Source organism: Leucoraja erinacea, chromosome 36 (genome assembly GCF_028641065.1).
Source record: "Leucoraja erinacea ecotype New England chromosome 36, Leri_hhj_1, whole genome shotgun sequence".
Classification (NCBI taxonomy): Eukaryota; Metazoa; Chordata; class Chondrichthyes; order Rajiformes; family Rajidae; genus Leucoraja; species Leucoraja erinaceus.
The window spans coordinates 2,661,313-2,688,511 of NC_073412.1; the positions used below are offsets into that span (position 1 = coordinate 2,661,313).

At 41.4% G+C, this 27,199-nt stretch overlaps 1 protein-coding gene across 3 annotated transcripts in view; it reads right to left on the minus strand.

Moving 5' to 3' along the window:
* Positions 1 to 260: 260 nt before the first annotated feature.
* Positions 261 to 27,199, minus strand: part of pkma (pyruvate kinase M1/2a) — a 29,650-nt gene continuing 2,711 nt past the window's right edge. Inside the window, exons 1-11 of one of the 3 annotated variants that reach the window (XM_055662932.1) lie at positions 26,709 to 26,791; positions 22,865 to 23,046; positions 21,711 to 21,802; positions 16,221 to 16,352; positions 13,553 to 13,739; positions 12,390 to 12,660; positions 10,647 to 10,797; positions 9,095 to 9,247; positions 5,684 to 5,850; positions 1,870 to 2,051; positions 261 to 831 (exon numbers count right to left, since the gene is read on the minus strand). In XM_055662932.1, coding sequence (XP_055518907.1) covers positions 725 to 831; positions 1,870 to 2,051; positions 5,684 to 5,850; positions 9,095 to 9,247; positions 10,647 to 10,797; positions 12,390 to 12,660; positions 13,553 to 13,739; positions 16,221 to 16,352; positions 21,711 to 21,802; positions 22,865 to 23,046; positions 26,709 to 26,776 — 1,692 coding nt within the window. In that variant the 5' untranslated portion in view covers positions 26,777 to 26,791 and the 3' untranslated portion in view covers positions 261 to 724. Of the gene's footprint in view, positions 832 to 1,869; positions 2,052 to 5,683; positions 5,851 to 6,229; positions 6,397 to 9,094; positions 9,248 to 10,646; positions 10,798 to 12,389; positions 12,661 to 13,552; positions 13,740 to 16,220; positions 16,353 to 21,710; positions 21,803 to 22,864; positions 23,047 to 26,708; positions 26,792 to 27,199 lie in introns of those variants that run through there. The other 2 variants (XM_055662933.1, XM_055662934.1) reach the window with 2 other exon arrangements.

Below are 27,199 nucleotides of genomic sequence, written 5' to 3' on the forward strand. Positions count from 1 at the left end.
CCTTTGCGCTGGACATCTGTCTGTAGAAGCAGCATCCCATCACAGTCAGTCTATCCCATGTCAGGATCACGATTGGCAAACGTGAATGACCGAGGGGCTGCACTACTCTTGGTCAGAAGATCGTAAAGGGATTGCAAAGATCGATTTCCCAAATATATTCACCCTAAACGCCGCTTCCAAGCAAGAGACCACTTGATTTATATGAAGAGAGCAGACAACCCAGTCGAATACAGTTCTTGTTCGAAAAAAGACAAAATGGACACTGTGTAAGCTAGTTTTTAATTGATGTGATTTGCAAACATTCAACATTTAAACTGAATCCTACTCCTAAAATTCACAACAGCATGTTGCACCAAGAATGATATCAGGCCCAATATCAGACACACAGAATCAGAAAGGATTTAAACAATTTCTATATAATTCGGAACTAAAAATGCACCAATACCGGGATGTATTATTGGGCACGATTTTTAACCAAAATATAAATAAAGGTTTGTGTGGGTAAGATGTACTTGCAGTACACCAAATGAAGCATCATATAGTCTTACATCAGGCAGCCTGGTGCTACACAGCAGAGCAAAATCAGGAGCAGAACATGTTACAAGGAAGATACATTTGCTTTAATTTGCTTTAAGTGTTGGTGCTCTGCAGTACACAAAGCTACAGCTGCCTAGAGGGAGGTGACACTGCAGTGGACATCAGATTCAAGTCCTACCCACCACGCTCAGGACACTTGCAGCACACGCATAGTGTTGGTGGATCCAGATCCTGGGCGCCAGCCGGTCAGTACAATCACCAGGTCACACGCCTTGAGGAAGCCCCGAGCCTTGCCTGGAGAACAAATTGATCAGTTAATTTGGTTTATACAGCACGGAAACAGGCCCTTCGGCCCACCGAGTCCGCACCGACCAGCGGTCCCTGCACATTAACACTATCCCGCACGTACTGGGGGCAATTTACATTTACGCCACGCCAATTAACCTACAGACCTGTACGTAGAGTGTGGGAGAAACCCCAAGATATCAGGAGAACAGCCACGCGGTCACGGGGAGAACATGCAAACTCCGTACAGACAGCACCCCTAGTCGGGATCGAATCTGGGTCTGTGGTGGAACAGTGTGACTGTGCTGCCCTAATGATACAGATCGCATGTTTCGATCAAATCCAGTCTTCATTCTAAAAGAGAATCATGCACAATCTCACCCCCCCAACTATAAGAAAATTAGTTTGCCGACTTTATTTATTTCAAGCGCATTTATTTCAGGAGGTCTAGGAAACAAAAACAGCGGTGCAATGCCGAGGCTCTACAAGGTGCTGGTCGCATTTGGAGCATTGCGAGCAATTTCAGGCACCATTTACAAGGACGTGCTGGCCCTGGAGAAGGTCCAGAGGAGTTTTTACAAGGATGATCCCAGGAATGAGAGGGTTAACATGTGACGAGCCTTTGACGGCACTGAGCCTGCACTCACTGCAGTTTAAATGAGGGGTGAGCTCATTGAAACACAGAATATTGAAAGGCTTGGAAAGAGTGGACGTGGAGAGGATGTTTCCACCAGTGGGAGAATCCAAGACTAGAGGGCATGGCCTCAGAATTGAAGGATGTTCCTTTAAGAAGATGAGGAGGAATTTCTTTAGTCAGAGGGTGGTGAATCTGCGGAATTCTTTGCTACAGAAGGCTGTGGAGGCCAAGTCTATGATAGATATTGATTCTGGATAAGATAGATATTGATTCTGGATTAGTACGGATGTCAGGGGTTATGGAGATAAAGCAGGAAAACGAGGTCAGGAGGTAGATAGATCAGCCATGATTGAATGGCAGAGCAGACTTGATGGGCTAATTCTGCTTCTATCATTTAGGACTTAACCTACCGACTTCCATCGCAAAGTTCACTCTGTGATCCACATCATCAGACCAGACGGCATCAGCTGGAGGCTTGAAGAGGATGGGGAAAATTCCCCGGTACAGGTGGGCTTGACGTGCAGTCTGAGGTTCACGTGTTACGGCAATGATGGGAGCCCGTGGGCGGTATCTGGACACCAGGTGTGCAGATCTAAGCAAACACAGCAATGTTAGGAACCAATGGACAAATAGGCTAACTTACGCAAGATATTTAAATAAATTCCATCCGATTTCAGTCAAGTCCATAGGATACAGCCCACCACTGCCTTAAATAACACTAAATTGGTTCTACACACACCAAGTCATGCCAAGGTATGAATATTGATTTATCTAACTTCAAGTAACCCTTACATTCCCTCCCCACCCAAGCTTCTCTTCCTCACCCAACAAACAGCTACACATCAGCCAGTTTCCTTTATCATTGTTACTTTTTTTAACATATCCTTCATCGATTGTTCTATATCTCTACATCATTGTTTATATCTCTCATTTCCCTTTCCTGTGACTTTCAGTCCGAAGGGTGTTGACCCGAAACGTCACCCATCCTTCTCTCCTGATCCGCTGAGGTACTCCAGCATTGTGTCTATCTTCAGTTTAAACCAGCATCTGCAGTTCTTTCCCTCACAGGTCATTTTTAACACTGTTAGCAACTCATTAGTGCCAAAGCCTAGACTTAATACCCCCAATTGGACCTCAATGAAAATATTTTTTGAAACAGTGGTTCTGTACATTATTGGTGTCAAGCAGACAGACACGATGTCTGCGAGGCAGGTTTTCTGCATTCAGATTTCGGCCAGTCAGCTGAATAAATGGTAGGTTTGACAGAACCAAACAAGAACTTGAGCTCAATACTGCACCCCATACTTGTGAGCCATCTGACAATCACCCAGCATCAAAGATCACTAGATCAATTTGCAGAAGGTGACAATAATTGCTCCATCCAGGACATGTTGTTGATTTGACTTCATGATAAATTAAATTTAGTTTTCCTTCCAGTCACGAGCAGTGACATTGCTACATTTTACGCACTGCAGGCCAATCTTTTGCAAACTTTAATCCTTTATAAATCGCAAAACTGTAAACAGTTGTGAAAATGACGAGTTTAACCCAAGCCCTTTTAAATAGCTTATCTAATAGGATGTTATTTTGATTGGTAACAAAGATGTAACTAGAAACACAAATTCAAACTGGCTCGAAACATTCTACTCACTCCAAGTATCATTGAAATTCTGAAGGGTTTCGACACGAAACGTTGCCTATTTCCTTCGCTCCATGGATGCTGCCTCACCTGCCGAGTTCCTCCAGCATTTGTCTACTATTGAAATTCATACCCAAACTTTACAACTATGAAAAGCTAGGTGGTTTAGTGGAGCTGGGTTATGTTCTCATGTTCCACAAAATCCTTTCCCAATTAATTTTTTTTTTTGATTGTCCATGCATACAAGATGCAGCTGCTAATAGCTGGGACCCATCAGTAGATATTGAAACAATGACGGAGTCCAAGAGTTTACACAATACAGAGCATCAATTTGGAACCTAGAACCTGATTTTCCTTAGACTGCAATGCAATGGGCCTCCAACCACACCAGCCCCCCTCAGAGGACAAGGTCGCCAGTCCTAAATATGCAAACATTCAGTCAACCAGGTTGGAAAGTCTAAATCTTCCATGGTCGGCATTGCGTTAGCCAAACGGAACACATTCACGCAAAAGCATTGCTGTAGAGAGAATGTTTATGCAGTCAGTGCCCTGCTTAGACCATTTGATAATTAGCCATCAGCTCAAAGAAAGCCAAGGTCATGGTAAGCAGCTTGGTTTTATTCATCAGCACCAACCAGTCATCGAGAAAGTCCTGTCAATGCAGCCAACACAGGTGCAGCTTTGCAATTTAAAAAAAAAAAAAATGTTTTACACAGCTGCAAGAAAACTGGATATTAGCGGGGTTTAAACAATGATTCCACCCAAGCACGCAGTGCCGCTGCACAATATAATCCAGCACTGCAGCAGTTGCTACTGTGGAATACATTTAGCAAAGCGTAATGTCATGGATACGTAAAGAAACAGAATCCAGAGACAAAGCCACACACACACACACACAAAGCACAAAGGGAGCAGATGCCAACAAGCATATTGGAAGTGACTGTAGACAATTAAGGCAGTCAATAAAGTAACAGGTAAAAGTATTGAAGTAGTATTGAAGACCCGGCTACCAAGGAAAATAATTCCATTGATTGTCAAATTAAGATGCTTATGCAGAATAACAGGGCTATCTGCAGGTCAAACCCACATCCAGGGAGAAACAGCAGCCCTCTGTCCATGTATATAGTATACAAAATATAGGATTAGGGGCAAAGGAACAGCAAGTGGAACCGTCTTCAATGAGTCAAAATTTAGAATAGATAATACATCGGAAATTTTACTAGTTGATGAAGTGGAGAGGAAAACCAAGACTGATTTGCATGAAGTTCATTTTGAATTCTCTGATACCGACTTTCAGGAGGCCATGAAAAATAGAATGGACTGATCGTAAAGGTTAAATTGAGAAAAAGGCAGAAGAGGTTGATCAGTGGCTGGAAAGCCAAAAAGGGCAGAAGTCCGGTAAACAAAATATTGTAGCAGTCAGAGGCACGCGATCTGAATGCAGATTGAAATGTTTTGTTGGGATTTGCAGATAGCAGCAAATTATGAAGGGCAGCATCAACATAGCAAAAGCAAAATAGGCTTCAACAGATAAATTCAATGAAATGAGCAGCTGTGTATAATATACAGGGAAGAGTTTTTCCTAACAAGCCATGAAAATAAGTGGGATAGATCAGAAAAGAAATTTGGAATGGCAACATAATGGTGCTATGAAGAATGCAAAGAACTGGTTAACAAACAGGAATAGGGAATAACAAGGTCACCGAGTACTACATGGAGTTTTGAACAATAAGTGTGGAGGCATCAGAGAAAATTATTTAAGGGTGTTAGCAGAATCTGGTCCCCAATCCTCCCCGTTTCCTCATGCTCATCATTTCACACCCAATTTTCCTGTAACAATTGCAGAAGGGGCAATTTACAGTAGCCAGGCATTGCATCCCAGAGACAGGACTTTGGGATGCACGGGAGACAGAGCACTTGGGAAACAGTCACAGAGAGAATGGGCAAACCCCTCCACTAGCCAGCAGAGGGCAGGATACAAATGTGTTGTTAAACATGGTAATGCAGACCAAAGGAAAGCTTCTGAATAGAGAGAAAGGCAACATTTAGGCAGTGGTCTGAAGAAAGGTTTTGGCCCAAAACATTGCCCATTTCATTCGCTCCATAGATGCTGTCTCACCCACTGAGTTTCTCCAGCATTTTTGTCTACCTTCGATTTTCCAGCATCTGCAGTTCCTTCTTAAACACTTAGACAGGGAAACTTTGAATAAGAGAAACTGGTATTGTTCTTTTATGCCAGAATGTTCAATTCCCAGTGAGTGATTATCCTTCTTACCTATTATTAAAGACTGTTTAAAGAGATTGTTTAAATTGGAAAACAATGTTGAGCTGGAAATCAACAAATTGACCAAGCCATATTCCAGATTAGTTTCAAATCATCAACAGAATGTAGACCCATACAGAACGCAGTTTAGTTTATAGTGATATGATCTGGCATTAATATTAATGAGATAATATTGCAGATAGGCACAACTTAAATCAGATTGATATTTAAAGTTGGACAGCGCTTTGCACTCTGCTGACGGGACGAAAATAGGCCAGTGAAATGTCAAAAGTTCAGGGACAAGCAATGGAATCATTCCTACCTTCCAGACTTAGTCAGCACTATCACAGCTGCAGCACAGCACTTGAAAGAGGCCTCCACAGCACCAATGGCTGCCACATCAGATGGATCTCGTGAAAGAGGAAACAAGCGGCGTAGCTCTTCAAATAGCTGCCTGTGGTACATGGCAGCTTCAGCCTCTCGAGCAATCTGCAGATGCCATACAAAACAGCACCAGGGAAGGGAACAGTCCGGTCAGTTACCACTTCTGCCAAGTTAACTCCAAGTACACCTTGCGTAGCTCAGCCTACCTTCATCTACCTTCCGAGCCTAACTGAGCCAAATGTGCTCCAATTGTTGGACCTGATCAACACAGCTTGGGAAACTGATACAACCAATGTTGGCCACATGCATGAACGAACCAAAAGTGCGTAGCCAACCTACATTGCATCAATTTTTCCACCATGCCATTTGAAATAGCCTCAAGCTTGAGATGGGTTAGCCAGCCACCAGACCATTTAGTTATCCAGAAGCCTGCAAGAAGAAATGGTTACTTAACCTACACAGTATCACTCATTTACTACTCTACCTGCCAGATTTGGTCAGGATTATAATACCAGCAGCAAGGCATTTAAAAGAGGCCTGCACAGCACCAATGGCAGCAGTCTCCGTTGTGTCTGCCGTGGGAGGTGCTAGTTGAGCGATCTCCGAATACAATTGCCGATGATACATTGCGGCCTCTGCCTCAAGGGCTATCTGTGGGCCACAAAATAAGACAGGAACAGAGAAAGATGCAAGAGAGTGTCAGGTATACATGCCACATTAGTGAAAGCAAGGTTTGGGTAGTTGTGCAATATTTGCATTGCAGGAATGTTTAGTAGATTGAGAATCAAAAGCCTATTTTGGCTTAAGCGTGCTATTCGATTAGTAAGAGGATGTTTTCCTAATTTCAAGTTGCAAGGAGTCAGTTTCTGACATTTGAAACCAATCCACTCTTGCAACTGTCAATTAGCAAAGGTGTTCCAAGGAATATAGATCCAAATTGTGGAGAGATTTTAAATAATTATTCTAGCCCACTGCATGCAAGTTGCACAACTGCACTTAAAATATACGAATGCCCCGCAATCATGCAAATGAGAAGACATGCAAATTTAGTGTTCTATTGTACAGCTAAATGTATAAACAAATTATAACAATGGACACCATTAGTCTAAAAATCAATGGATTGGATGAGCCCCTTACAATTAAATGAGATGAAGCGAGTGGGATTAGGGAAGAAAAGAAAAAAGATCACAAGGACTTCCAGCAAGCACTATTGAAACACGTGACTTGATACTTCTGCTCCCTCATTGGACTAATCTTGCACCAAGGAATATATAAACAAAAGATCTTTGGCCTTAAGCGTTAAGTTCCAAACAAATTTCTCTCCCAAATTCTTTCATAATCAATTGCAATGAAGTGCAAAATTAGGATTGGATAAAACTAAAAATATAGGAACTTTTCTTTCACACTAGCATAAGTGCTCAAACACTTGAAGCTTTCCAGACTCGAGCAGAACATTCTATAACATGCAAATGTTTCACATAACAATAAAAAAATCCATCGGTTACACACTATTCCATTTGTTATACTATTTTTGTCAAGCTAATTATACAGGGTACAATATTTAAATTCAGATTGAGGCCACTGTTTCAAATGGTCACGTGAGGTTTTGCTTGCAGGACTGGACAAGGATAAACTCTGCATTCAGCATTAAAGTGTTTTCATACATACAAGACAGAAATTTTGCACACAGTTTTTATTTAAATACAAGTCCTTTAAAACTCTGCCTTGGATATAGGAATTACTCATCCAAAGCATGGCTTACTTTTCATTGATTTGCAATGCTGCATACCAAGAACTAACAGGCACGCCACGAGAATATCTGCTTAATATTAGATAATGAAACACCAATTTTGAATTTAATGACTTTTCCAATCAAAGCTTGGTATCTGGACCCAGTATTACAACTTTGTTGCTCAGGTCAAAATACAGAAAAGAGTTGGTTGTACTGGGGAAAGTGTGAGGGGGGGTTCATTAGCACACTGCATGGGAGTATTTCCAGTTGTAAGGAGTGATTGGGCTGGATATATTTTGCTTGGGGCAGAGAAAGCTGAAAAGAAACCAGATTGGAGGCATATGTGAGCCATAGATAGGACAGTGAAAAACTACCCCCCTTATCAGATGACAGATTGAGAAAGAATGCAAGGAAGAGTGATTCATGCTGAGAGCTGTTGAAAGAGAGTGTTCTGCCTGAAGGGGACAGGGGAGGCAGGCCTCTGGTGCTGAAAAATGGTATTAGCAGAGATACATTCTTGATAGTAGTAGTATGTACATGCCAAGCTGAAGCTAAGGCAGTGGCAAGCTAAGGCAAGTTAGTTCTATAAGGGCAAGGTTTGCGCAATGCAGTGAACTTTCAATGGCCTAAAGCAGACATGACCTTTTTTGGGATCTGCATGACTGAAGGCAGCATATGCAAGCAACTGCAAGGCAGGGTTTACAAGGCCAACGAGCAAGTGTTAAAATAGCCAAAACTGGCTTTACGGCTGAGAAGCATGAAGAATGCTGGGGTTTTTTTTTTTAAAGTCAAAGCAAGATCTAGAGTTACCAAGTGCTTAAGAATATAACATCAAATTCCAAATTTCAGCCAAATTTGAAGATGGGAGTAAAAAGTTTTCTTACAGAAAAATATGGAGTCAGTGGTTCAGATTATTCAGTCATTTAAAGGGGCAATTGAGGTGTATTGCTGGGGGGGGGGGGGGGGGGGGGGGGGGGGGGGGGGGGGGGGGGGGGGGGGGGGGAGGGGGGGGGGAAACACGGACAAATACTCGTTCGTGGAACCAAAGTTAATTCCTTGCCACCATTTGTCAACCCATGAAAAATCCATTACTTAGCCAATTTAAAGATAAATATAAAGAGGGTTTCAAATAAAGATCACGTTGCTTTCATAAAAGGAAATAGAGTATGTAGTAATTCTCAATACAATTACCACTGAGGTGATGGCGTGGCATTCTCTTTTCTCAGTCCCAATGATTCACACATTTTAGGCACACTGATATTATGACCAAGGATCAAAGTACAAGACTTCAGCTACTCGATTCAATACATGCTTCAAGCTGGTTTAATTTAACAACTAATGAGTCAATCATGGTAAACTCAACTTTTTAAAGTCACTATATGTTGATCAGTACAATTTTTGAAACGGTTCTATAGAGAAGGGATCTGCAGATTGCAACCACAAATCCTCACGGCCACTAACACATTGCGAGACCAATGTGTGAACACTGCATTTCCCAGCAATTGAACAGCACTTCAAAGAGGAGTTAACATACTGTTAATGGATTCCACCTTCTATAAAACCTAATTGCAACCAAAAAGCTTTGTCCGGAAACAAGATTTACTGTTAACTACATACCAAATGCTGCATTTTTACAGCCTCAAGGGGATAATCTCCTTTTGCGGTTTCTCCCGACAACATGATGCAATCTGCACCATCCAGCACAGCATTGGCCACATCACTGCCCTCAGCTCGGGTGGGTCTGGGTTTTTTGATCATGCTCTCCAACATCTGAAAGTACAAACAATTCATGAACTTGGGGAAAAAGCACTTGTTTCTTATCATTGTATTTTTACAGCGAGGTGAACTCCAATAAGCTTTAAGAACTGTGAAGTGTTAATATAATACTAAAGTAGACAAAAGTGCTGGTGAAACTCAGCGGGTGCGGCAGCATCTATGGAGTGAAGGAAATAGGCAACGTTTCGGGCCAAAACCCATTTTCAGACTAATACTAATACTGTTAATATGCTAATACTGTTATAATCCCCAATATATTGCATAACTAGAATTGTACGGTGTGAATATCAGTTTTGCTGAAGCAAATAACATGGACACATGGAAGTGGAGAAAATAAAATTCCACATTGAAGTTTACATGACACAATTTCATAATTATTAGCAAGGGACACTGCAATTAGCCCAAGGGGGTAGAATGGATTTGGCCAGTGAGCAATGTTTGAAATACAAATTGGGTGGGCAGTGATTGAAAGCAGCACAAAGCTTTAACAATTTTATTGCACTTCATTAAGACACCAGGTGAAGATTAAATAAGAACAGAGTGTTCGTCCAGATTTGGGATGAGGAAAGCAAACTCAATGCTTCATGGTCAATGGTAACTAGTGTTCAATTTTGTCAATAGCATACCATTTAAAACACTTGTCTTCATCACAAACACCTGGCCAATTTGACATCAACAAACTTTTACAAAACGACTCACTGGAACTTCAATCTACTACATTCACAAAGATACACAACACAAAAAGCTAGAGTAACTCAGCGGGACAGGCAGCATCTCTGGCAAGAAGGAATGGGTGACGTTTTGGGTCGAGACCCTTCTTCAGACCCCAAATATTCACACCCCAGATCAGACACCTAATAAACAAATTTGAAATGTAGCTGGCCAGTTGGGATCATGGTGGCTTTCAGAGTATTTGCATTGGTCCCTTTCCCAACATGCTCACCTATACATCAATTCCCCATCACCTCCTATAAAAGGGCGATTTACTGCAGCCATTGAGCAGTGGCTTGGGGCTTTGTTTGAAATCTGAACAACTTAAGGAGGAGATTCCATGAGCATTGGAAGGAACATGCAAACTCCAAATATAAAGCACAAAGGATTGAACCTGGGTGACTTGAGTGCTACAGCACAGTAGGTGACCGTTTATAATCTGAATTCAATACAAATTACTCTTCACAACTTTCTTGTGGAATACAGGCATATGCACTATTCAGTTATTAGGACCACTATTCATTCAGCCCCACATCAATTTTAGACCAAACTTATCATTCATTAAAAATTACATCTACAATAAGTTTACTTGTGACCAAATTAGGACAAGTGTAAATATCACCCACAACATGCTTTGAACCAGAATTGGTACAGTAGGACAACCTTGGGGAAATTACTGTACCTGAGTAGCACAGATGACAGGTTTGCCAGCTCTGTTACAACGTCCAATCATCATCTTTTGAGCAAGGAATACTTTCTCACCGGGAATTTCAATTCCCAGGTCACCACGAGCAACCATAATGCCATCACTGGCCTCCAGGACCTCATCAAACCTGAAGGGCAGAAATATACATTCAAGTAGCCATTCTAAACGCTTCACGTCAGATGTAAACTAGCTGGGGCAAGGTAGGACATGTTATTCATAGTGCAAACTAGTTCTATGGTAATGGGTATTGTAAACTGCATTTGGTTTAGATCCAGCATGGAAACAGGCCCGTCGACCAGTACTGGCCATCCATCGCCTGTTCACACTAGCTCTATGTTATCCCACTACCTCATTCACTCCTTACACAAGGACAATTTATAGAGGCTAATTCACCTACAAACCTGCACATCTTTGAGACTGTGGGCCTGTCACAAAAATGGGATATCCGTGCAGTTTTATAGATGATTATCGCAAGGCTCTGGGCATCGCTGCAATTTGTCCAGCAGAGGCCCTTGGTGGCCCTCCACCATCCTAGAAGGCTGGATGATTCCATCTTTTCTCACCTCACATGGCCATTTGACCCATGGATCTATACCAAATCAAGAACCCCATTCCTCCACCTTCCATTGACCCTGTATTCCCCAAGTTCTATCACCCAATCGTACAAGAATCAATTATAGGGACCAGAAAAAAGCCTCATACGACAGGTGCAAGTCAGATGTTTTCCTGCAGCGCGATTTACCACCCAAGATCCGGACACCTTACCATCATCTACATAGTGTGATGGAATACTTGCCAATTGCTTGGACAAATGTAGCTATAAGATATGAAACTCACCATCCAAGACAATAATCAGCCAGATAAATAATTGAGGGTGGCACAGCAGTCAGTTGCTGCCTTACAGCGCCAGATGTCTGAAGGGTTTTGACCCGAAACGTTGCCTATTCCCTTCACTTCATAGATGCGGTCTCACCCGCTGAGTTTCTCCAGCATTTTTGTTTATCTGCAGATTACATCTTTGTGACCTCCATCCACTTGCTCCCAATTCAGTGCAACCTTAATGTGCACAATTTACAGAACATGTTACAGTAAGTTAGATGAGAGAATTTTGCTAAACTTTAACTGTTTTGTTTGTTGACACGTACCGAGAGGCTAAATATGTCGCATTGGTCGTAGGAATGCCTTGGCTGAATGATCGCGGCATTGTGTACAGATATCTGTTTCTTTGTATGTGATGTTATTATCTGTTATCTGCAAAACCAGCAGCATCCATGTACGGGTCTGAGTAATGTAATTTAGGCGGTTTTGATAAAATCTCAACTCCCTGACTAAGCAGTTTGAGGAACTGATATGTGCTAGTCTGTACACATACTTGTTTGTTCAGCAGTGTAGAAACCCGTGCTGTCTGTACTCTGAAGGAACTGTCCCTCGGGGCAGTTCCTCCATGATATCACGTGATAGTTTCGCTCTCCACGAGTCCTTGATTGATTTCTCTGACAATAGACACAAAATGCTGGAGTGTCTCAGTGGGGGAGGCAGCATCTCTGAAGAGAAGGAACGGTGACGTTTTGGGTCAAGATCCTTCTTCAGGTTGTCAGAGCTAGGATTACTGGCGAATGAGCAGATTTCAGGCAGCTATGGGGTGTTATGATTTGTAGTGAACTCGTACTGTGATTGGAAGGTATATTTGAGACATCTTCCAGGCAGTTGGCCACTCACCGACGAACTCCCTCGTGGTTCTCAATTTTGCTGATAATTTTGATCTTCTTTCCTTTCTCACCAAGGATTTCTCGCACGGCATTGACATCTGCGCCCTTACGGATGAAAGAGGCAAACACCATGTCTACTCCTTGCTCTACGCCAAATTTTAGGTCTTCGATATCTTTCTCAGAAACTGCAGGAAGGTCAACAGCTGCTCCTGGCAAGTTGACACCTTTTTTGCTGCCCAGGAAACCACCATTCTCAATCTCAGTATTAACAAAGTCTGCACCTGAAAATTAAATGAACAATGTACATAAGCAATTTGGTTTTAATTAAGCCAAACTGCACAGGAAAAGCAACTGAATAAAAATCAAAGGTAGGGAAAAGCATTATCAGTCCGATAACTTGCTTAGAATGATAAGATTTTGACCTGGCAAACAACCTTTGTTATTCTTGTCATGTCTACAGTTTACAGATGTAGTTGTAAAGGTAACAGCTGGGACCAAACTGTCCCCGAATCTGGAGGTACAGAAGTTTAAAAATTAACACCTCCAGATTCAGGGACAGTTTCTTCCCAGCTCCCATCAAGCAACCGAACCATCTTCGGACCAACAAGAGCAATCCCGACCTTCCTCATTGGAGACACATGGATCACCTTTAATCGGACTTCACCTTGCACTAAATGTTATACCCTTTATCCTGTATCTGTACACTATGGATAGCTTGATTGTAATCACATGAAGTCTTCCCATTGACTGGGTAGCACGCAACAAAAAGCTTGTCACTGTACCTTGGTACATGTGACAATAACAATCTAAACAATAAACTAGTCTTTCAGCAGTGGGCAACTCAAATGCCCTTCAAATGTTGTAGCAAGCCATTCGATTTAGGAGAAATTATGGACAATCGTAGCTTTGCCAGGGTTTATCCATGCTCCCTGAAAGAAGTCAATATCTAGGAATGAATAAGCATGATATGAAGACCATAATTAAGGCCTCAATCAGACAAAAATGAATTTTAATCAAGGGAAACAAGTAGGTAAAATAAGATGCAAATATAGTTAGTGCTAGACGTGAGAAAAATGGATTTTGTTTTAAAATCCAACGGCAGAATCATCAGTTGACCAAATCTATTGGCTTCTCGAATAACAATGGATTAGGACAGGAAATGACAGTACTTGCCTTTGTCCAATACACGGAGAGCTATTAAGCCATCGTCCACATAGATTTTGCTACCGATCTCAACCACTTTAGGCAGATTCTTGTAGTCTAGCCATAGCACACTTTCATCACACTTTTCTTTATAAGCATCATCAAGTGTGATTTTAAGTATGGCTCCTTTCTTCAGTTCAACTTCAGCAGTCCCACTCTGCAGCAAAACAAGAGACAGTCAAGCCAATTTAAGTTGCATTTCATCTTAAAGGCAGCAGGTTATGGTATTCAAATATTACCCTTGTAATAATACATTTAGATAACAGAGGGAAAAGACTGGGTTCAGAGACTACAATTAGCTTCTAAATAAGTCAAACCAAGTGTAGCGTGATGTAGAAAATAGACCAATGTTTCATAAAGTCAGGCCTCCAGAATCCGAATGTCACTTAATAATAAACCATGGTAACAATCAATTACAATATGCACTTCCTTATTTAAGGGCCTGTCCCACTTTCACGACCTTTTTTACTCGTGGATATTTTTCATCATGCTAGAAAAACGCCCCGACCTACTTGATGCCACGAGTACCTACGACTAGCACGATGGCCTCCTACGACCATGCTGCGAGTACGAGTCAAGGGCAAACTCGGCAGAGGCTGTGAATTAGCTCATGAAAGTGGGACAGGCCCTTTAATATGGAAAGGCTAGCACCAGATTTGCAGAACTAGTTAACTAACTGAACTAGAAGTAGGAATACACCACGCAGCCTTCTCTATCATGGTGGATAACATTACTATCCAGTCCTTTTTCACTGCATTATTCATCAAGAAACGACCCATCTCTGCCTTCGACATCGGAAGATGCTGCTTCCACCATTAATTGAAATTTCAAAGACTCAACTCTCAAAAGCTTTGCATAACGCATCTTAAAACCAGCAACTTAATCGACTCTCACTTCTATGTTTTCCCACATTCTTGTCACATTCACCCTGTGAGAATTCCCAGGATCCGATGAAACCATTATACAAAGAATGGCAGAATCTATTATTTAATAAAATTCAGGTTTTAAAGTCTTGATAGATGATAATCTGTTCACTTTTAGGATTGCATAGTCAGATTGAATTCCATTTAAACCTATTGAATCATCCATTTAGTTAATATGTAATATCAATCGACCATAAAAGATTACATTCAGAACAAACTACAGCCTGTCAAAAATGACAGTGGGCAATTAAACACCAATTAGGTGATGGCTCTGATAAAAATCCCACCTTGAATGGCAGGTCCCAGGTGGGGAACTAAAGGCTGGAACATTACAACCATGTTCAACCAAAATGACCACACCAATATCCATCTTTGCTTTTAAACAAGCAGAAGGACATGTGTGCAATTCACACTGGGGCACCACAGCTGCAAGGAGTGCTGAGATCACATAGGAATTTGCAGCACGTTGATCAGGCTGCTGCCAAGCCTTAGACTATTAAGTAACGAAGAAAAGGAAGCGGTACCTATTGGTCACGTCACCGAGTCTTTCACTGCAGGCATTGCTGGATGCCATCAGTCTCAGCCTGGCAGCAGCCTTGGAGATATTTGGGCCCTGTGAGAAAACAACTGCACGCCTCATTCAAGGAACATGGGCTTCCAAGGCAGAGTCAGAAATTTAATTGCACTTAAGGTAGTGGTGATCTGTGGCCTTGAACTGCTGCAATCCAAGGTGTGGGTATAGGCAATGCTTTTAAAGGTGAGCATTTCAGGATTTTGACAGAACAGTAAAGGAACTGTGATATATTTCCCAAGTATGCAAGGCGTGGTTTGATAGGCAATCTCCAGGTGGTTAGGCAAGGGAAATCTGTCTGGCTGCACCTCATTCCTTCATCAGCAAATCAAACTGATTAAAATATTTTGTCTGCAGGTTTAAGATAAAATATGTCCCTAGTTAAACAATAAATCCTCAGTCTGAATATACACACATTTTATAACTGGAACTAGAGGTCTGTGTTAAATAGTACCTACAGCAGTTGTTTTCTCAAACTCCTTGTCTCCATACATCATGTACAATTTAAGCTACCAAATTTTGACGATTCTCAAACATTTACACTGGAAAATGAAGATCAATGCTAAAACAATAAACTAGATAAAATGTTAACTAAAGACAAGAATTTTACACTCAGCTCTTGTTTAAACATATTAAACACCTAGTACACATCACTTTCAAAGGAAGTTAATTTTTAAATCTTACGTTCATATTCTGAGCATCGACAATAGTGATACAATAGTGTGTAAACAGGCCCTTTGGCCCAACTTGCCCACACCAGCCAACATGTTCCAGTTACACTAGCCCCACCTGCCTGAGTTTGATCCATACCCCTCCAAACCTGTCCTATCCATGTACCCGTCTGTTTCTTAAACGTTGGGATAGTCCCAGCCTCAACTATCTCCTCAGGCAGTTTGTTCCATACACCCACCACCCTATGTGTGAAAAAGTTACCACTCAGATTCCTATTAAATCTTTTTCCCTTCACTTTAAACCCTTGTCCTCTGCTCCACGATTCACCTATTCTGGGCAAGAGACTGCGCATCTTCCCAATCTATTCCTCTCATGTTTTGTAACCAATTCAATGTAGTACTGGTGGACATCTTCAATGTTACAACACCCACAAGCTTTGGGGTCAAGTGAAACAGTTACACAGGATACTTACTCCCTTGATAAGTCCAGTGCGGATTTCAGGTCCCTTTGTGTCCAAAGCAATGGCGACTGGCCGATAGGTGATGGGATTGTCAGCAAAGCTTTCTGTGGCCACACGGACATTCTTGATAGTCTCTGCATGATACTGTAAAGCAGGGCACAATTTAGTTCATTCTACAATATGCAAAGTGCCTTTCAGAAATTAAAAAAAATTTTAATAGCAGTTTAGAGTTCAACGTTGCACTTGGGTTCCTGACAGTAAGAGCCCATACACTTCATAATATAATCTGATAAGAACATTTTTGAAAATGGCATGCCCGGTTTTCAATAAAATTTTGCAGATAAAGGTGAAAAATAGACAATTAATTTAATACGTCTGCTACGCAAAACCGGGCATGGGGACATCAAAAAATATTACAACTATATTTTGCATTTCATACCAGGATTTTTGTACCATGCAGGTGCAACACTCCCAAAGGTTGAACGTTGATTAGAAGAAAAGCAGACAGATAAAGGACCCTCTATTTCAGCCACTAGTTTTCCCCGTCTTCCATTTCCAACCCACTGACATTTGCTCCAAAAGCTTAGTACTGGAAACAACTTCAAAACATTCTCAGTACACGTGACAATAAACTGAACTAAACTAAGAACCAAGACTAACTAACTTCTCTCAACCCTGATAGCGGCCTCAACAGCAATTAATTCTAGTGTTTTACAGAGACAAGCTTTTTGTTTAAAAAGTTAGGCTCCAAGCTACAAAATCCCATATCTAATGGATAAGGGGTAGGCCATTTAAATGAGGAAATACTTCTTCACCCAGAGAGTTGTGAATCTGTGGGATTCTCTGCCACAGAAGGCAGTGGAGGCCAATTCACTGGATGTTCAAGAAAGTTAGATTCAGGTCTTAGGGCTAACAGAATGAAGGGATATTGAATTGAATGCCTTATTGAATATGGGGGAAATGCAGGAACAGGGGTACTGATTTTAGATGATCAGCCATGATCATATTGAACTACTCCTGCACCTGCAAATTAAACAAATCAGAAATAATCTGTCCCAAATGTTATCTTAATCAACAAGAGCTGCAGACAAATTTACATTACTTTCACTGAGCAGATAATTGGTCATTTGAGCAATTACAATAATTTGTGCCAACAATTTATTCGTCTGTCTGATGGTTGCAGGAAAATAATAAGTTTTAGGTACATTATGTTGTAAATGTTAGACAAGAATAAATTTAGCTAACTCTGCAATAGAAAGCAGGAGAGACTGCAGATGCTGGAATCTGGAGCAAAACAAAAGGAGTGCTGCCAGAGGATGAAGAGGGATGGTGGCAGATAGGAAATTAAAGAGAGATGACGATGAGCAATGAAGGGGATGGATGGAACCTAGTGAAAGGTACGTCTGAGTGATGGGCAGATGGGGTGGGGATATAGTGGGAAGAGAGGAGGAGAAAGGGACAGAGAAAATGCAGGTTACACAAAATTAGAAAGTGCAATATCCTTGAGCTGTTGACTACCCAGGCGGAGTGCCAGGTGTTGTTTTGGCCTCATCCTGGCAGTGGAGATGGCCAAGGACAAACAGGTCAGTGTGGGATGGGAAGGGAAATTAAAATTGTCAGCAACTGAGAGATCCAGATGTCCATAGCAGAGTGCAGGTGCTTGACGAAGCTGCTGCCTAATCTGTGTTTGGTCTCAATATAGAGGAGGCACATCAACACAGTGGTAGGGGGGTGGGGAGGGGGGGAGAGAGTGTGCCTGGAGAGGTGGATGGGGACGAGTAATTGAGGAGTCATGGAGACAGTGGTCTCCGCAGAACACAGAAAGGGCGAGGAGAAGAACACGACATCTGTACAAGAGAAAGAATGGGAGGAGATGTAGTCCAGAGAGCAGCAAGAATTTGTGGGTTTTGGCAGATAGTGGACAGTTTATCTCCTGAGATGGAGCCAGATCACAGAAGGTAGAAGTGTCACAAATCAAGTGAATTTGAGAGCAGGATGGAGATAATTGAAATTGACAAGTTACACACAAGTTACACTACAGTTGTTAATGTAGCAGAGAAAGATTTGAGGAATGGTGCTGGAGTAGTCATGGAACATTGACTGCCCTGGTAGCCAATAAAGAGGCAGGTATTGATAGGGCCCATGCAAATGCCCATATTTATACTTTATTAGCAAAAAGTGGGAAAAACAAGAAAAATGAAGGGCGATAGTATAGTGGAACATGTTAGAGAAGGAGAGGGAACTAGCATCTATACATTGTCAAGACCTCTGATGGGCAAAAGGAAATGTATTGGGACAATGGCTGGATGAGGCAGTGACATTAAACTTAATTGGATTTGAGACTGCTGCACACGGCATTCAGATTCAGATTCAATTTTAATTGTCATTGTCATTGTACAGTACAGAGACAACGAAACGGCATGGTGCAGAAATCCCGATGTGAAATATACAGCTATGTTGAATTTCATTTTCAAGGTCTGCATAGTCTCCAGCAGCTTGGTGCAATCTTGACCTCAGTGTTGCCTGCGTAAAGTATTTATACAGTTAGCAGGTGAACAGGGGAGAAAGCGGAATAAACACTGCCTTCATCCTGGGTGCCACCTTTGCTTGGCTGCATCAGGCTGTGTTATCCAGTTCATAGACCATGGGCATGGTTACCAAGTATTACCGTGTGCCAAGGCGGCAACTCATGGTGCTGGCCTTATTGCCACACAATGTCCCAGTCATTTGGACATTACCCCACTGCCTGTCCTTTGTGGAAGAGTTTGTCTAGACAAACACTTTTCACCACAAGTCCACCAGGCAGTGGTTAACATGAATATCCTGCAGGCACTGTGGGGGAAGGACTTGATGTACCCTGTGGGGTGAATCCTAAGCAGCCTGCCCTGTTTAGTTAGCAGAACGACTCTACCAAACCTGCCAACAAGTAGCAAGACCTTGTTGGCTGGCAGCGAGGCAGATCCTTCCTGTACTGTGGCAATGCCACCCTAATGCACACTGTTCACTGGAAGGCTGTGATGGAGGGGAGACTGTTGCCTATGTCTTGGCAAAATTATTTTTTGCTAGGAGGGTCAGGCAAAGGATACATGAGTCTTTGTCACAGATCATCCCAAACAGTTATGCAACAGAGGATTCTGATTTATAGGCCGTTCTGAGGAGACACCTAGAGACATTCAACAAGTGCTGCTGGAAGACCATCAACCTGGACTTTGGTCTATATTACATTTGGTCCTTCCGCACAGCAAGAGGATGAGTGACCCTAGTGCCATTTATAAGGAAATAAAGATATGCTTTCACTACGAAGATACACAAAATGCTGGAATAATTCAGCGGGTGAGGCAGCATCTCTGGAGAGAAGGAACGGGCGACGTTTCGGGTCGAGGCCCTTCTTCAGAATGTTTTGTTTTTTTTAATTATGAATAAAGATTAGCTTTGAAATAAGAGTTTGCATTCAGTCTCCCCACAGCTGTATGCATTTCCCAGTGTGCATGGACTTCCTACAACCCAAAGGCTCTGCGAATAGGCCATTTAATCAGCTCATGTTCCGTTGAGTGGATTAAGAATAGGTAACAAGGAAAATTAATGAATGGGATTGCTCTGCAAACTAGCATAGACTCCTGGGTCCCAAGAAAAGGCCTCTGCATAGGAAAATATGAAAAAGATCAATTCTAAAGGGGCTCCATTACTGCAAGAAAGTAATTAGTTCAGTTTGAGAAGTGCAGTGCATAGATTACATAAATCGTGCCAAAACAGCCAATATTCTGGGGTTGCAATTTAGTTGAAGGATCGCAGTTTTCAATAAAGCCAGGGCAGGCTAGCTGACTAGATCAGTTACATTACAATCATGGTAGAAAGTTGAATAGGCCAATTGCTTCATATAATTTTCAGCAACAGATTCACATTAACAATCTTTTCATTATTAGGAACCTTTAAATTAATAACCATGAAACACCCAGAGCTAGCTGAAGTATATTGAAGGACAATTTTTTTTTATACACGGTGGCTGCAGGAACTATAAATAGGCAAGCTTGATCAATGGACCATATTGCATTTCATTTGACCTATACCATACAGTCTGTGACATTCAAGTTTTAACAGCTGAAAAGGTCGATGAGACAGTCACAGCTGTCCTTGACCAGGCTGTATTTGATAGGTCAAGCATGCAAAAACCCCGATCTTTAATTCAATATTCTTCAATTGCTTTGAACTTTCCAATCACACAAAGCTTTACTTAAAATACTGCATGAGACATACCACAAGAGACATACCACAAGTCAGCCTTCCAGTACAATTTTTAAAACCTATATTAATGCAAACCAACAGGAGGCTGTGGTTGAAACTTGTATTTAAGTATAGTTGCAAGATTAAACTCAGCATTCTGCCAGCAGAAAGCTTTAAATCAGCATCCCAGAGATTCCCTCCTTACCCCTACCAGCTAGAGTAAAGCAAGCAAACTTCCAGATAGGAATAAACCTGTAGCTTAGTTTAATTTAAACCACAATAGCGTTTACAACAAAAAAGTCACACAGAAACCAATATGGAAAAGGCGTCACATCAAAAGATTTTTGCCTCCTACGCTATCAGGTAGAGATCCCCAAATTCCACCTGGAAAAATTAATCTGTTCAACTTTACTACTTTCTTAACCTTTGTAGAGCTATAATGAAAATATTGCCTCGAGTCCCTTCAAACTTTATTTGGATCATACTACTTTTAAACTCTAGCTACAAAACTAATTTGTGAACCAATTCCGATTCATTCTGAAGAATCTGACCCACATAAACGGTTATGTATCCTTTAGAAGTGGTGGTGCCCATGACTGCTTTCAGTGTCCGAATCTATTCTTAGAAACAAACTGGTTGGAATCCACCCAGGCCAGGTCCCGTCCTAAGTATTCCCCTCCCCCCCCCCTCACCACACCCTGCATTTACCTCATCAGTCAAGCATCCTTAAAATGCCTTAGAAAAGGATAAAATGTTAGGCCTCGTTTGCTGAATATCATCTTTTCCTCCCTCCTCCCCTATTATAAGCGAAACATTTATTGCCATCTTTAAATTTTCAAAAGTGTACATTTTTGCCGGCAAGTGCATATTATGTGCACCTAGACAATTATCTACACAAGACAAAGCGAAGTATTTTTGTTAATGGGATATCAAAACAGAACCCTGGCTTGCCTTCCAACACTAGAGGGTCCTGGGTTCTTTCCACAATTAAAATAGCTGGAGAAACAAGGAACTGCAGCTGCTGGCTTACACACAAGGACAGAGTGCTGGAGTAACTCGTCAGGTCAAACAGCATCTCTGGAGAACATGGATAGGCAATGTTGTGGGTAGAGACCCTGCTTCAGTCTGTAGGGTCCAGACCCAAAGCTTCAGCTATCCATTAAAATTGCTGGCTTTAACAGAGTAACTAAAACAGAATTAAATCGAGACTTTCTGACGTGTGTGTACTGATGCAGGCTAGCACCATACACATTCTAGTTTAGAGTTGAACAATGCCATTACCTCATGTGTTCCATGTGAAAAATTCATCCGTGCGACATTCATTCCAGCTTTGATCATCTCTTTTAGCATCTCAACAGATCTCGACGCAGGGCCTGGAAATTCAGTGCAATCTTATCAGTTTCTTCCACAGACATAGTTTCCACTCATTTCACAAATATGAGATACAACCAAATGGAATTTGCAATGGAAGATAGCAAGAGGGTAGACAGAGCATGTGGATGATTTTCTTAGAAATGTAATATTGTAAAAACTTAGGAAATACAACTAAGACTAATTTCCAAGAAACAGATAAAAAGGAAGTACTTGATAGGTTGACCCAACAGCAAGAGTACTCAATTTCAAGCAGAAATGATTAATTAACTCAAGTCATCCATTTTAATTTGGATCACTGGATCAGATAGATTAGCATGAGAACCTAGCTCTCCAAAAGGGAAACACAAGAGTACTCAATATAATTGGTGAGCAACGCTTTATAGATTAGAGTAAGGCGATCAGCCAAGATCATATTGAATGAAGATACTAGCTCAAAGGGCTGAATGGCCTACTCCTGCACCTATTTTCCATGTTTCTATTTGTGGACATAAATCAAATGAATTATTATTATTATTATTATAAAAAGGAGCAAATTAAAAATAGCTATGCAAGCCTATTCTAATCTCTGTTAAATCATGACTGATTGGTGACCTATGCCTTGGTCCCACATACCTGAACATTCCCATCTTAAAGAAATCCTCAATTCAATTAAATGATAAAGTCGACAGCTTTGGTGGCCATTTGCAAAAATTCTGCAGGAAATAAAACCCCATTACACCGTTGACAAGCCTAGCCCCAAGACCTTTCTCTCAAACTGTGGGAATACCATCTTGGTTTCATTAATATCCTTAAAACTACATTAGCTGCCAATTTACACCCAAAATCAAACCCCCCATTCTTTCACAAAGACAGGACAGGAGGTTAGTTTAGTTTAACATTTAAATCTGTTGAACAATTGCACTAATCCTTGATGGAAATGTTCAATGTGAACTTTCTAAATGTAGCACCACAATACAGACACCTCTACACAAATATGTTGCACCCAAGTGCTGGTGAACAAACTACTGTCAATGGATCTTAACTCCAAATTACAGAAGCCTTTGTCTATTTTGTAAACTTACCAATGGTACATATAATGCCAGTGTTTCGTGCAGTTGTTGCTTCAGAGTCTATATCCAATAGACACAGATGCTCCAGGAAGGTGTCAGCCATGGCAGCATGCAGCTGCTGGCGTTGAATGAAAGCTGTTCCCATTTCGTGTTGGTTATCTTTCGTAGTTGGCATACCAGTTGCCGATTCTACCCTGGAAAGGAAAAATGCAATATTAAGGCTCTTCTAAGTCTGTAACCCTTCACAGATGGCCAAACTAGCCCATTTGCAGCACACAAATGCCAGACAAAGATGATATCCAAAGAAAATGATCACCCTCTGATATTCAATGGCATTAACTGTACACCGACAATGACAATTAAAATTGAATCTGAATCTGATCACTGAATTCCCCACCATCAATGTCTTGGGATTGACTGGCAATAGCAATATACACAACTGTGGCAACTGGGGGCAGTTAAGAGGCTAGGATCACCACCCCATAATGTCCCAAAACTAGTCTATCATCTGTTTTTGTAAATTTTTGTAAGGTGTCCTTGAGACTCTTGAAAGGCGCCCATAAATAACATTTATTATTATTATTATTATTATTATGTGTGCAAGTTAATTGGCATCTGTAAATTGATCCCAGTGTGTAGGAATGGATATAATAATGGCATAACATAACTAGTGCCACAGAAGACTGTGGAGGCAGACTGTGGAAATATTTAAGGCAGAGAAAGATTGTTGATTAGTACGGGTGTCCGAGCTTATGGGGAGAAGATTGGAGAATGGGGTTAGGAGGGAAAGATAGATCAGTCATGATGGGGTTAGGCGGGAAAGATAGATCAGCAGTAGACTTGATGGGCCGAACGGCCTAATTATGCACCCATCACATGATTTCTAATGTAATGGGTGATCAATGGTGGGCCAAAGGGCCTGTTTTCATACTATAATTGCTAAACTGAACTAGAAGGGTCGCAAAATCATGGTAACATCACCATCTGGATGTTGCAGTCCAAGCCACACACCATGCTGACTTGGTAATGTCACTGCTCCTTCACTTGAACACTCACTAAATCCATTGTGTGGAGATACGTTAAGGACTGGTTCAAGGCAGCAGCTCACCATGACCTTCAAGGGCAACTAGGGAGGGCCAATTAACCTTGGCTCATCCTGCAAAGCAGACATTCCTGCAAATTAAAGCCAAATTGAGCCAGCCAATGTCATTTAGGTCAAATCGAAGCAGTTAAACTAGTCACAGCAACACTATGCTAGGGAAAATAAATTCAATCTATAAAATATTATACAACATCGAATGACATCCATTCCCATTGTGCCGAGAATCTTTTGATGCTGGGGACGCAGTTACAGACCAGGCTCAAGAGAAAAAAAATGGCCTGTGTTGTGCAGAGTTTAATAATCCAAGGAATACATACACAAATACCAAGCAAGAACACAAGTGGATGATTCCCATATTCCCAACTGAAAGTCACTCACATTAGCATTGAAAACTAGAGTAGGGAGCTGGAATCATTAGTAAGAAATATAGCAACAGCAAAATGCAATATTTAAATTTCACTGAAGAGTTTAAGCATTCAATGAGGGGGTGTAGTTACACACCACACAATGTGCATACCGTCACACTCCCTCCCTCCCCGATTCTTTCACTTCACATTCTTCCCAGCTTTTTTTTTGTTTTTTTAAACATTATGCATACCTGGACCTTAACAACTTAGTTGCATGTCCAATTGGGTCCTTTTGCCAAATATTCTATGGAGCTTGGTTTTCTTTCTGCTTCATCTATATTGCTTACGACTTCATTACCTATATATTGGCCTTGCAGCTTCCTGCTAGAGGGAACCCCCCCAGCTTCAACTGTCTAGCACACTGCAAGAGTCCCCCAACCCTACAATCATTTTGAAATCAGCATTTTAAAGATCATCATTTAATTCCTGCTTCTGCATTCTACTTACACAGTAATGCTTACAATAAACTACACACATTCACTCACTTGTTCCAGTATTGGTTACAATTGCAACCATATTATGCCTTTTCCCCCCCACCACAGGGTTTAAGCAAAATCATTAAAATAGCCTTGTGCAATCTAATAGGTTCAGATATCATCCCCGTCACAACCTTTCATTACAAGTCATAAGTCAAGTCAGATTGTTCGCAACCTCAAATCCTGTGCTCTGACCACAGCATCTCCCACATTCACCTCTTTAATTAGTCATTATTGCCATGCCCTACTCTCAATTCCTCCCCCCCCCTACTGGGCATTCCTGTTTCACAATCCCACATCTTAAAGACGTGCAGCTTGAAACGTCAACTGTTCGTTGTAAACTGACACTTGTATATTGTTAACCGTTAGAATGCGGAAGGCAGGGACTGGGGGAGGGGAAGTTGATGAGCATGTAGGGAGAATAGATTACAGGGGGCCATGGCTGTGGCTATTCTAGATTCATCTTCACAACCAGAGCCAAATTGCAGAAATATTATGTCCAAAAATCCTGCATCTTTCAGTACATATTTGGTTAGTTATGCTATTTGCAAACACCACTTCATCCTCCCCCATCTCCTGCCAAACTGGAAATTAAGGAAATTTAAGTTTCACTTATCTAGACTATGAAGTCTATGAAGAGCTTTAGTCATAAAACACAGAATAAGCTAGCAAAGTCTAAAGGCGACATTTATAAGCAAAGCGATGGTCACAACTGCCCAGGGTTTTTAACTACATTAACCAGCTCAAAGGATAATCTTTACCAAGGACATAACACCACCAGCCTCTCAGATCATAGCAGTGTATAGACAATTTGATTAGAAGAGTCAAGGCTTTTATTTCACATTTAAAGTCAAACTCTTATTTAGATCATCTTCAGGTCGAGCAGGAAAAAAAAAACAAAGCTATACAAGGCACTGATGGTTTTCAAACTGTGCGCTGTTGAGAATTTGGTATCAAAGAAAAAGCCAATAAATTGGGGAGGAAATAGGACGGGAATGGCGGAACTGGGCGTTGCTTTGAGATGAAAGCAAACTTTATTGCCAAGTAACTACAATAACTGCCTTGACAATGCTCAAATCACTTCCCTATTTAAAGGCCAGCCTTTCATCAGTGTTTGCTTTCAGCACATGTAAACATTTGAACAATGAGACTCAAGAGGACATCCGAAGCATGGCTTTCCTAGTAGTGCTGTAAATAATTTATAAAATAATGACACATTAAGGTAATTTCCTTCTATCCAATTTATGCCTTTTAAAAACGACCATCGGTCGGAAATCTTAACTCTTCATTGACGCTACTTGATCAAAGTTTTCAGCATTTTAAGGTCGGATTTGGTGCAATATTTGATTTTGAGTTCACCCGTTAAAAGCAAGAAACTGCAAGCAATGGCTGAAGGTCTGGATGCCGTGATTAGTGTAGAAACACCTCAAGCTCAGACCATGTCACGTCCCAATAGCCCAAATGCATTCATAACTCGCTCCAGTGAGGCGATTGGAAAGTATTATGAATCACGAGCATCCATGGGAGGGGGGGGGGGGGGGGGGGAAGAAGATGAATCATTCCAGAAATCATTAATTCAATTGCAGAGAGAAAAAAAACCCGCTAACTTGAAACATATCAGTGATTTGCGCTAAATCAAAGCGATAGCGGATGGAGAGAATTGGGTGGTGGGGGTTACCAAAAGGGCTAATGTTCGTTCCCTCGCCTCCTTATTCAAACGTTTCGAGTGAGAATTCACCTAAATGCTGCAGGATGGACCGCATGGCGTCTGCTGCTAGTCTTCCGGTTTCAAATCTCAACCAATGAGTCAATAACGGGCTCCATCTTCCCTCTCCCCGCATACGCACATACAGAAAATAAACTACAGCAACCTGCACTGATTCTTGTATCGATAGCTTCTCGGGTCCCAACGATCATTAGGGCAACTCCGTGCCTGCATTTAAAAAAGGCTGCAGTCTTAGCAAAGCTGTACTGCGATTCCTATCGCCTGTGGCGTTTGCCTCATGACACCACAATATTCCCAATGACGTCTAAACACGCAGAAGTTACATACATTTAAACGGACTGAATTTTAATCGAGAATACATACATCCATAGGCAGGCATATTTATAAAAGCATCTTAACATATTATCAAACACATGGTGGAAAAATAATATTTATTTAAGCATCTTTAGAGAGTTGAGAGAGGAAGTTTATAAGACAGCTTTATTCACTGATCTGCGAATCGCAGGCTCGATATTTTTGTAAACCAAATATCATGTTGGGAGAGCCAAATCGTTTAACTAGTGACGATCTCTCCCCAAAGATAAGATGGCTGGGTAAATCGACTTCAAAGTCACTTTGAGTCTGGCCTCGCCGTTG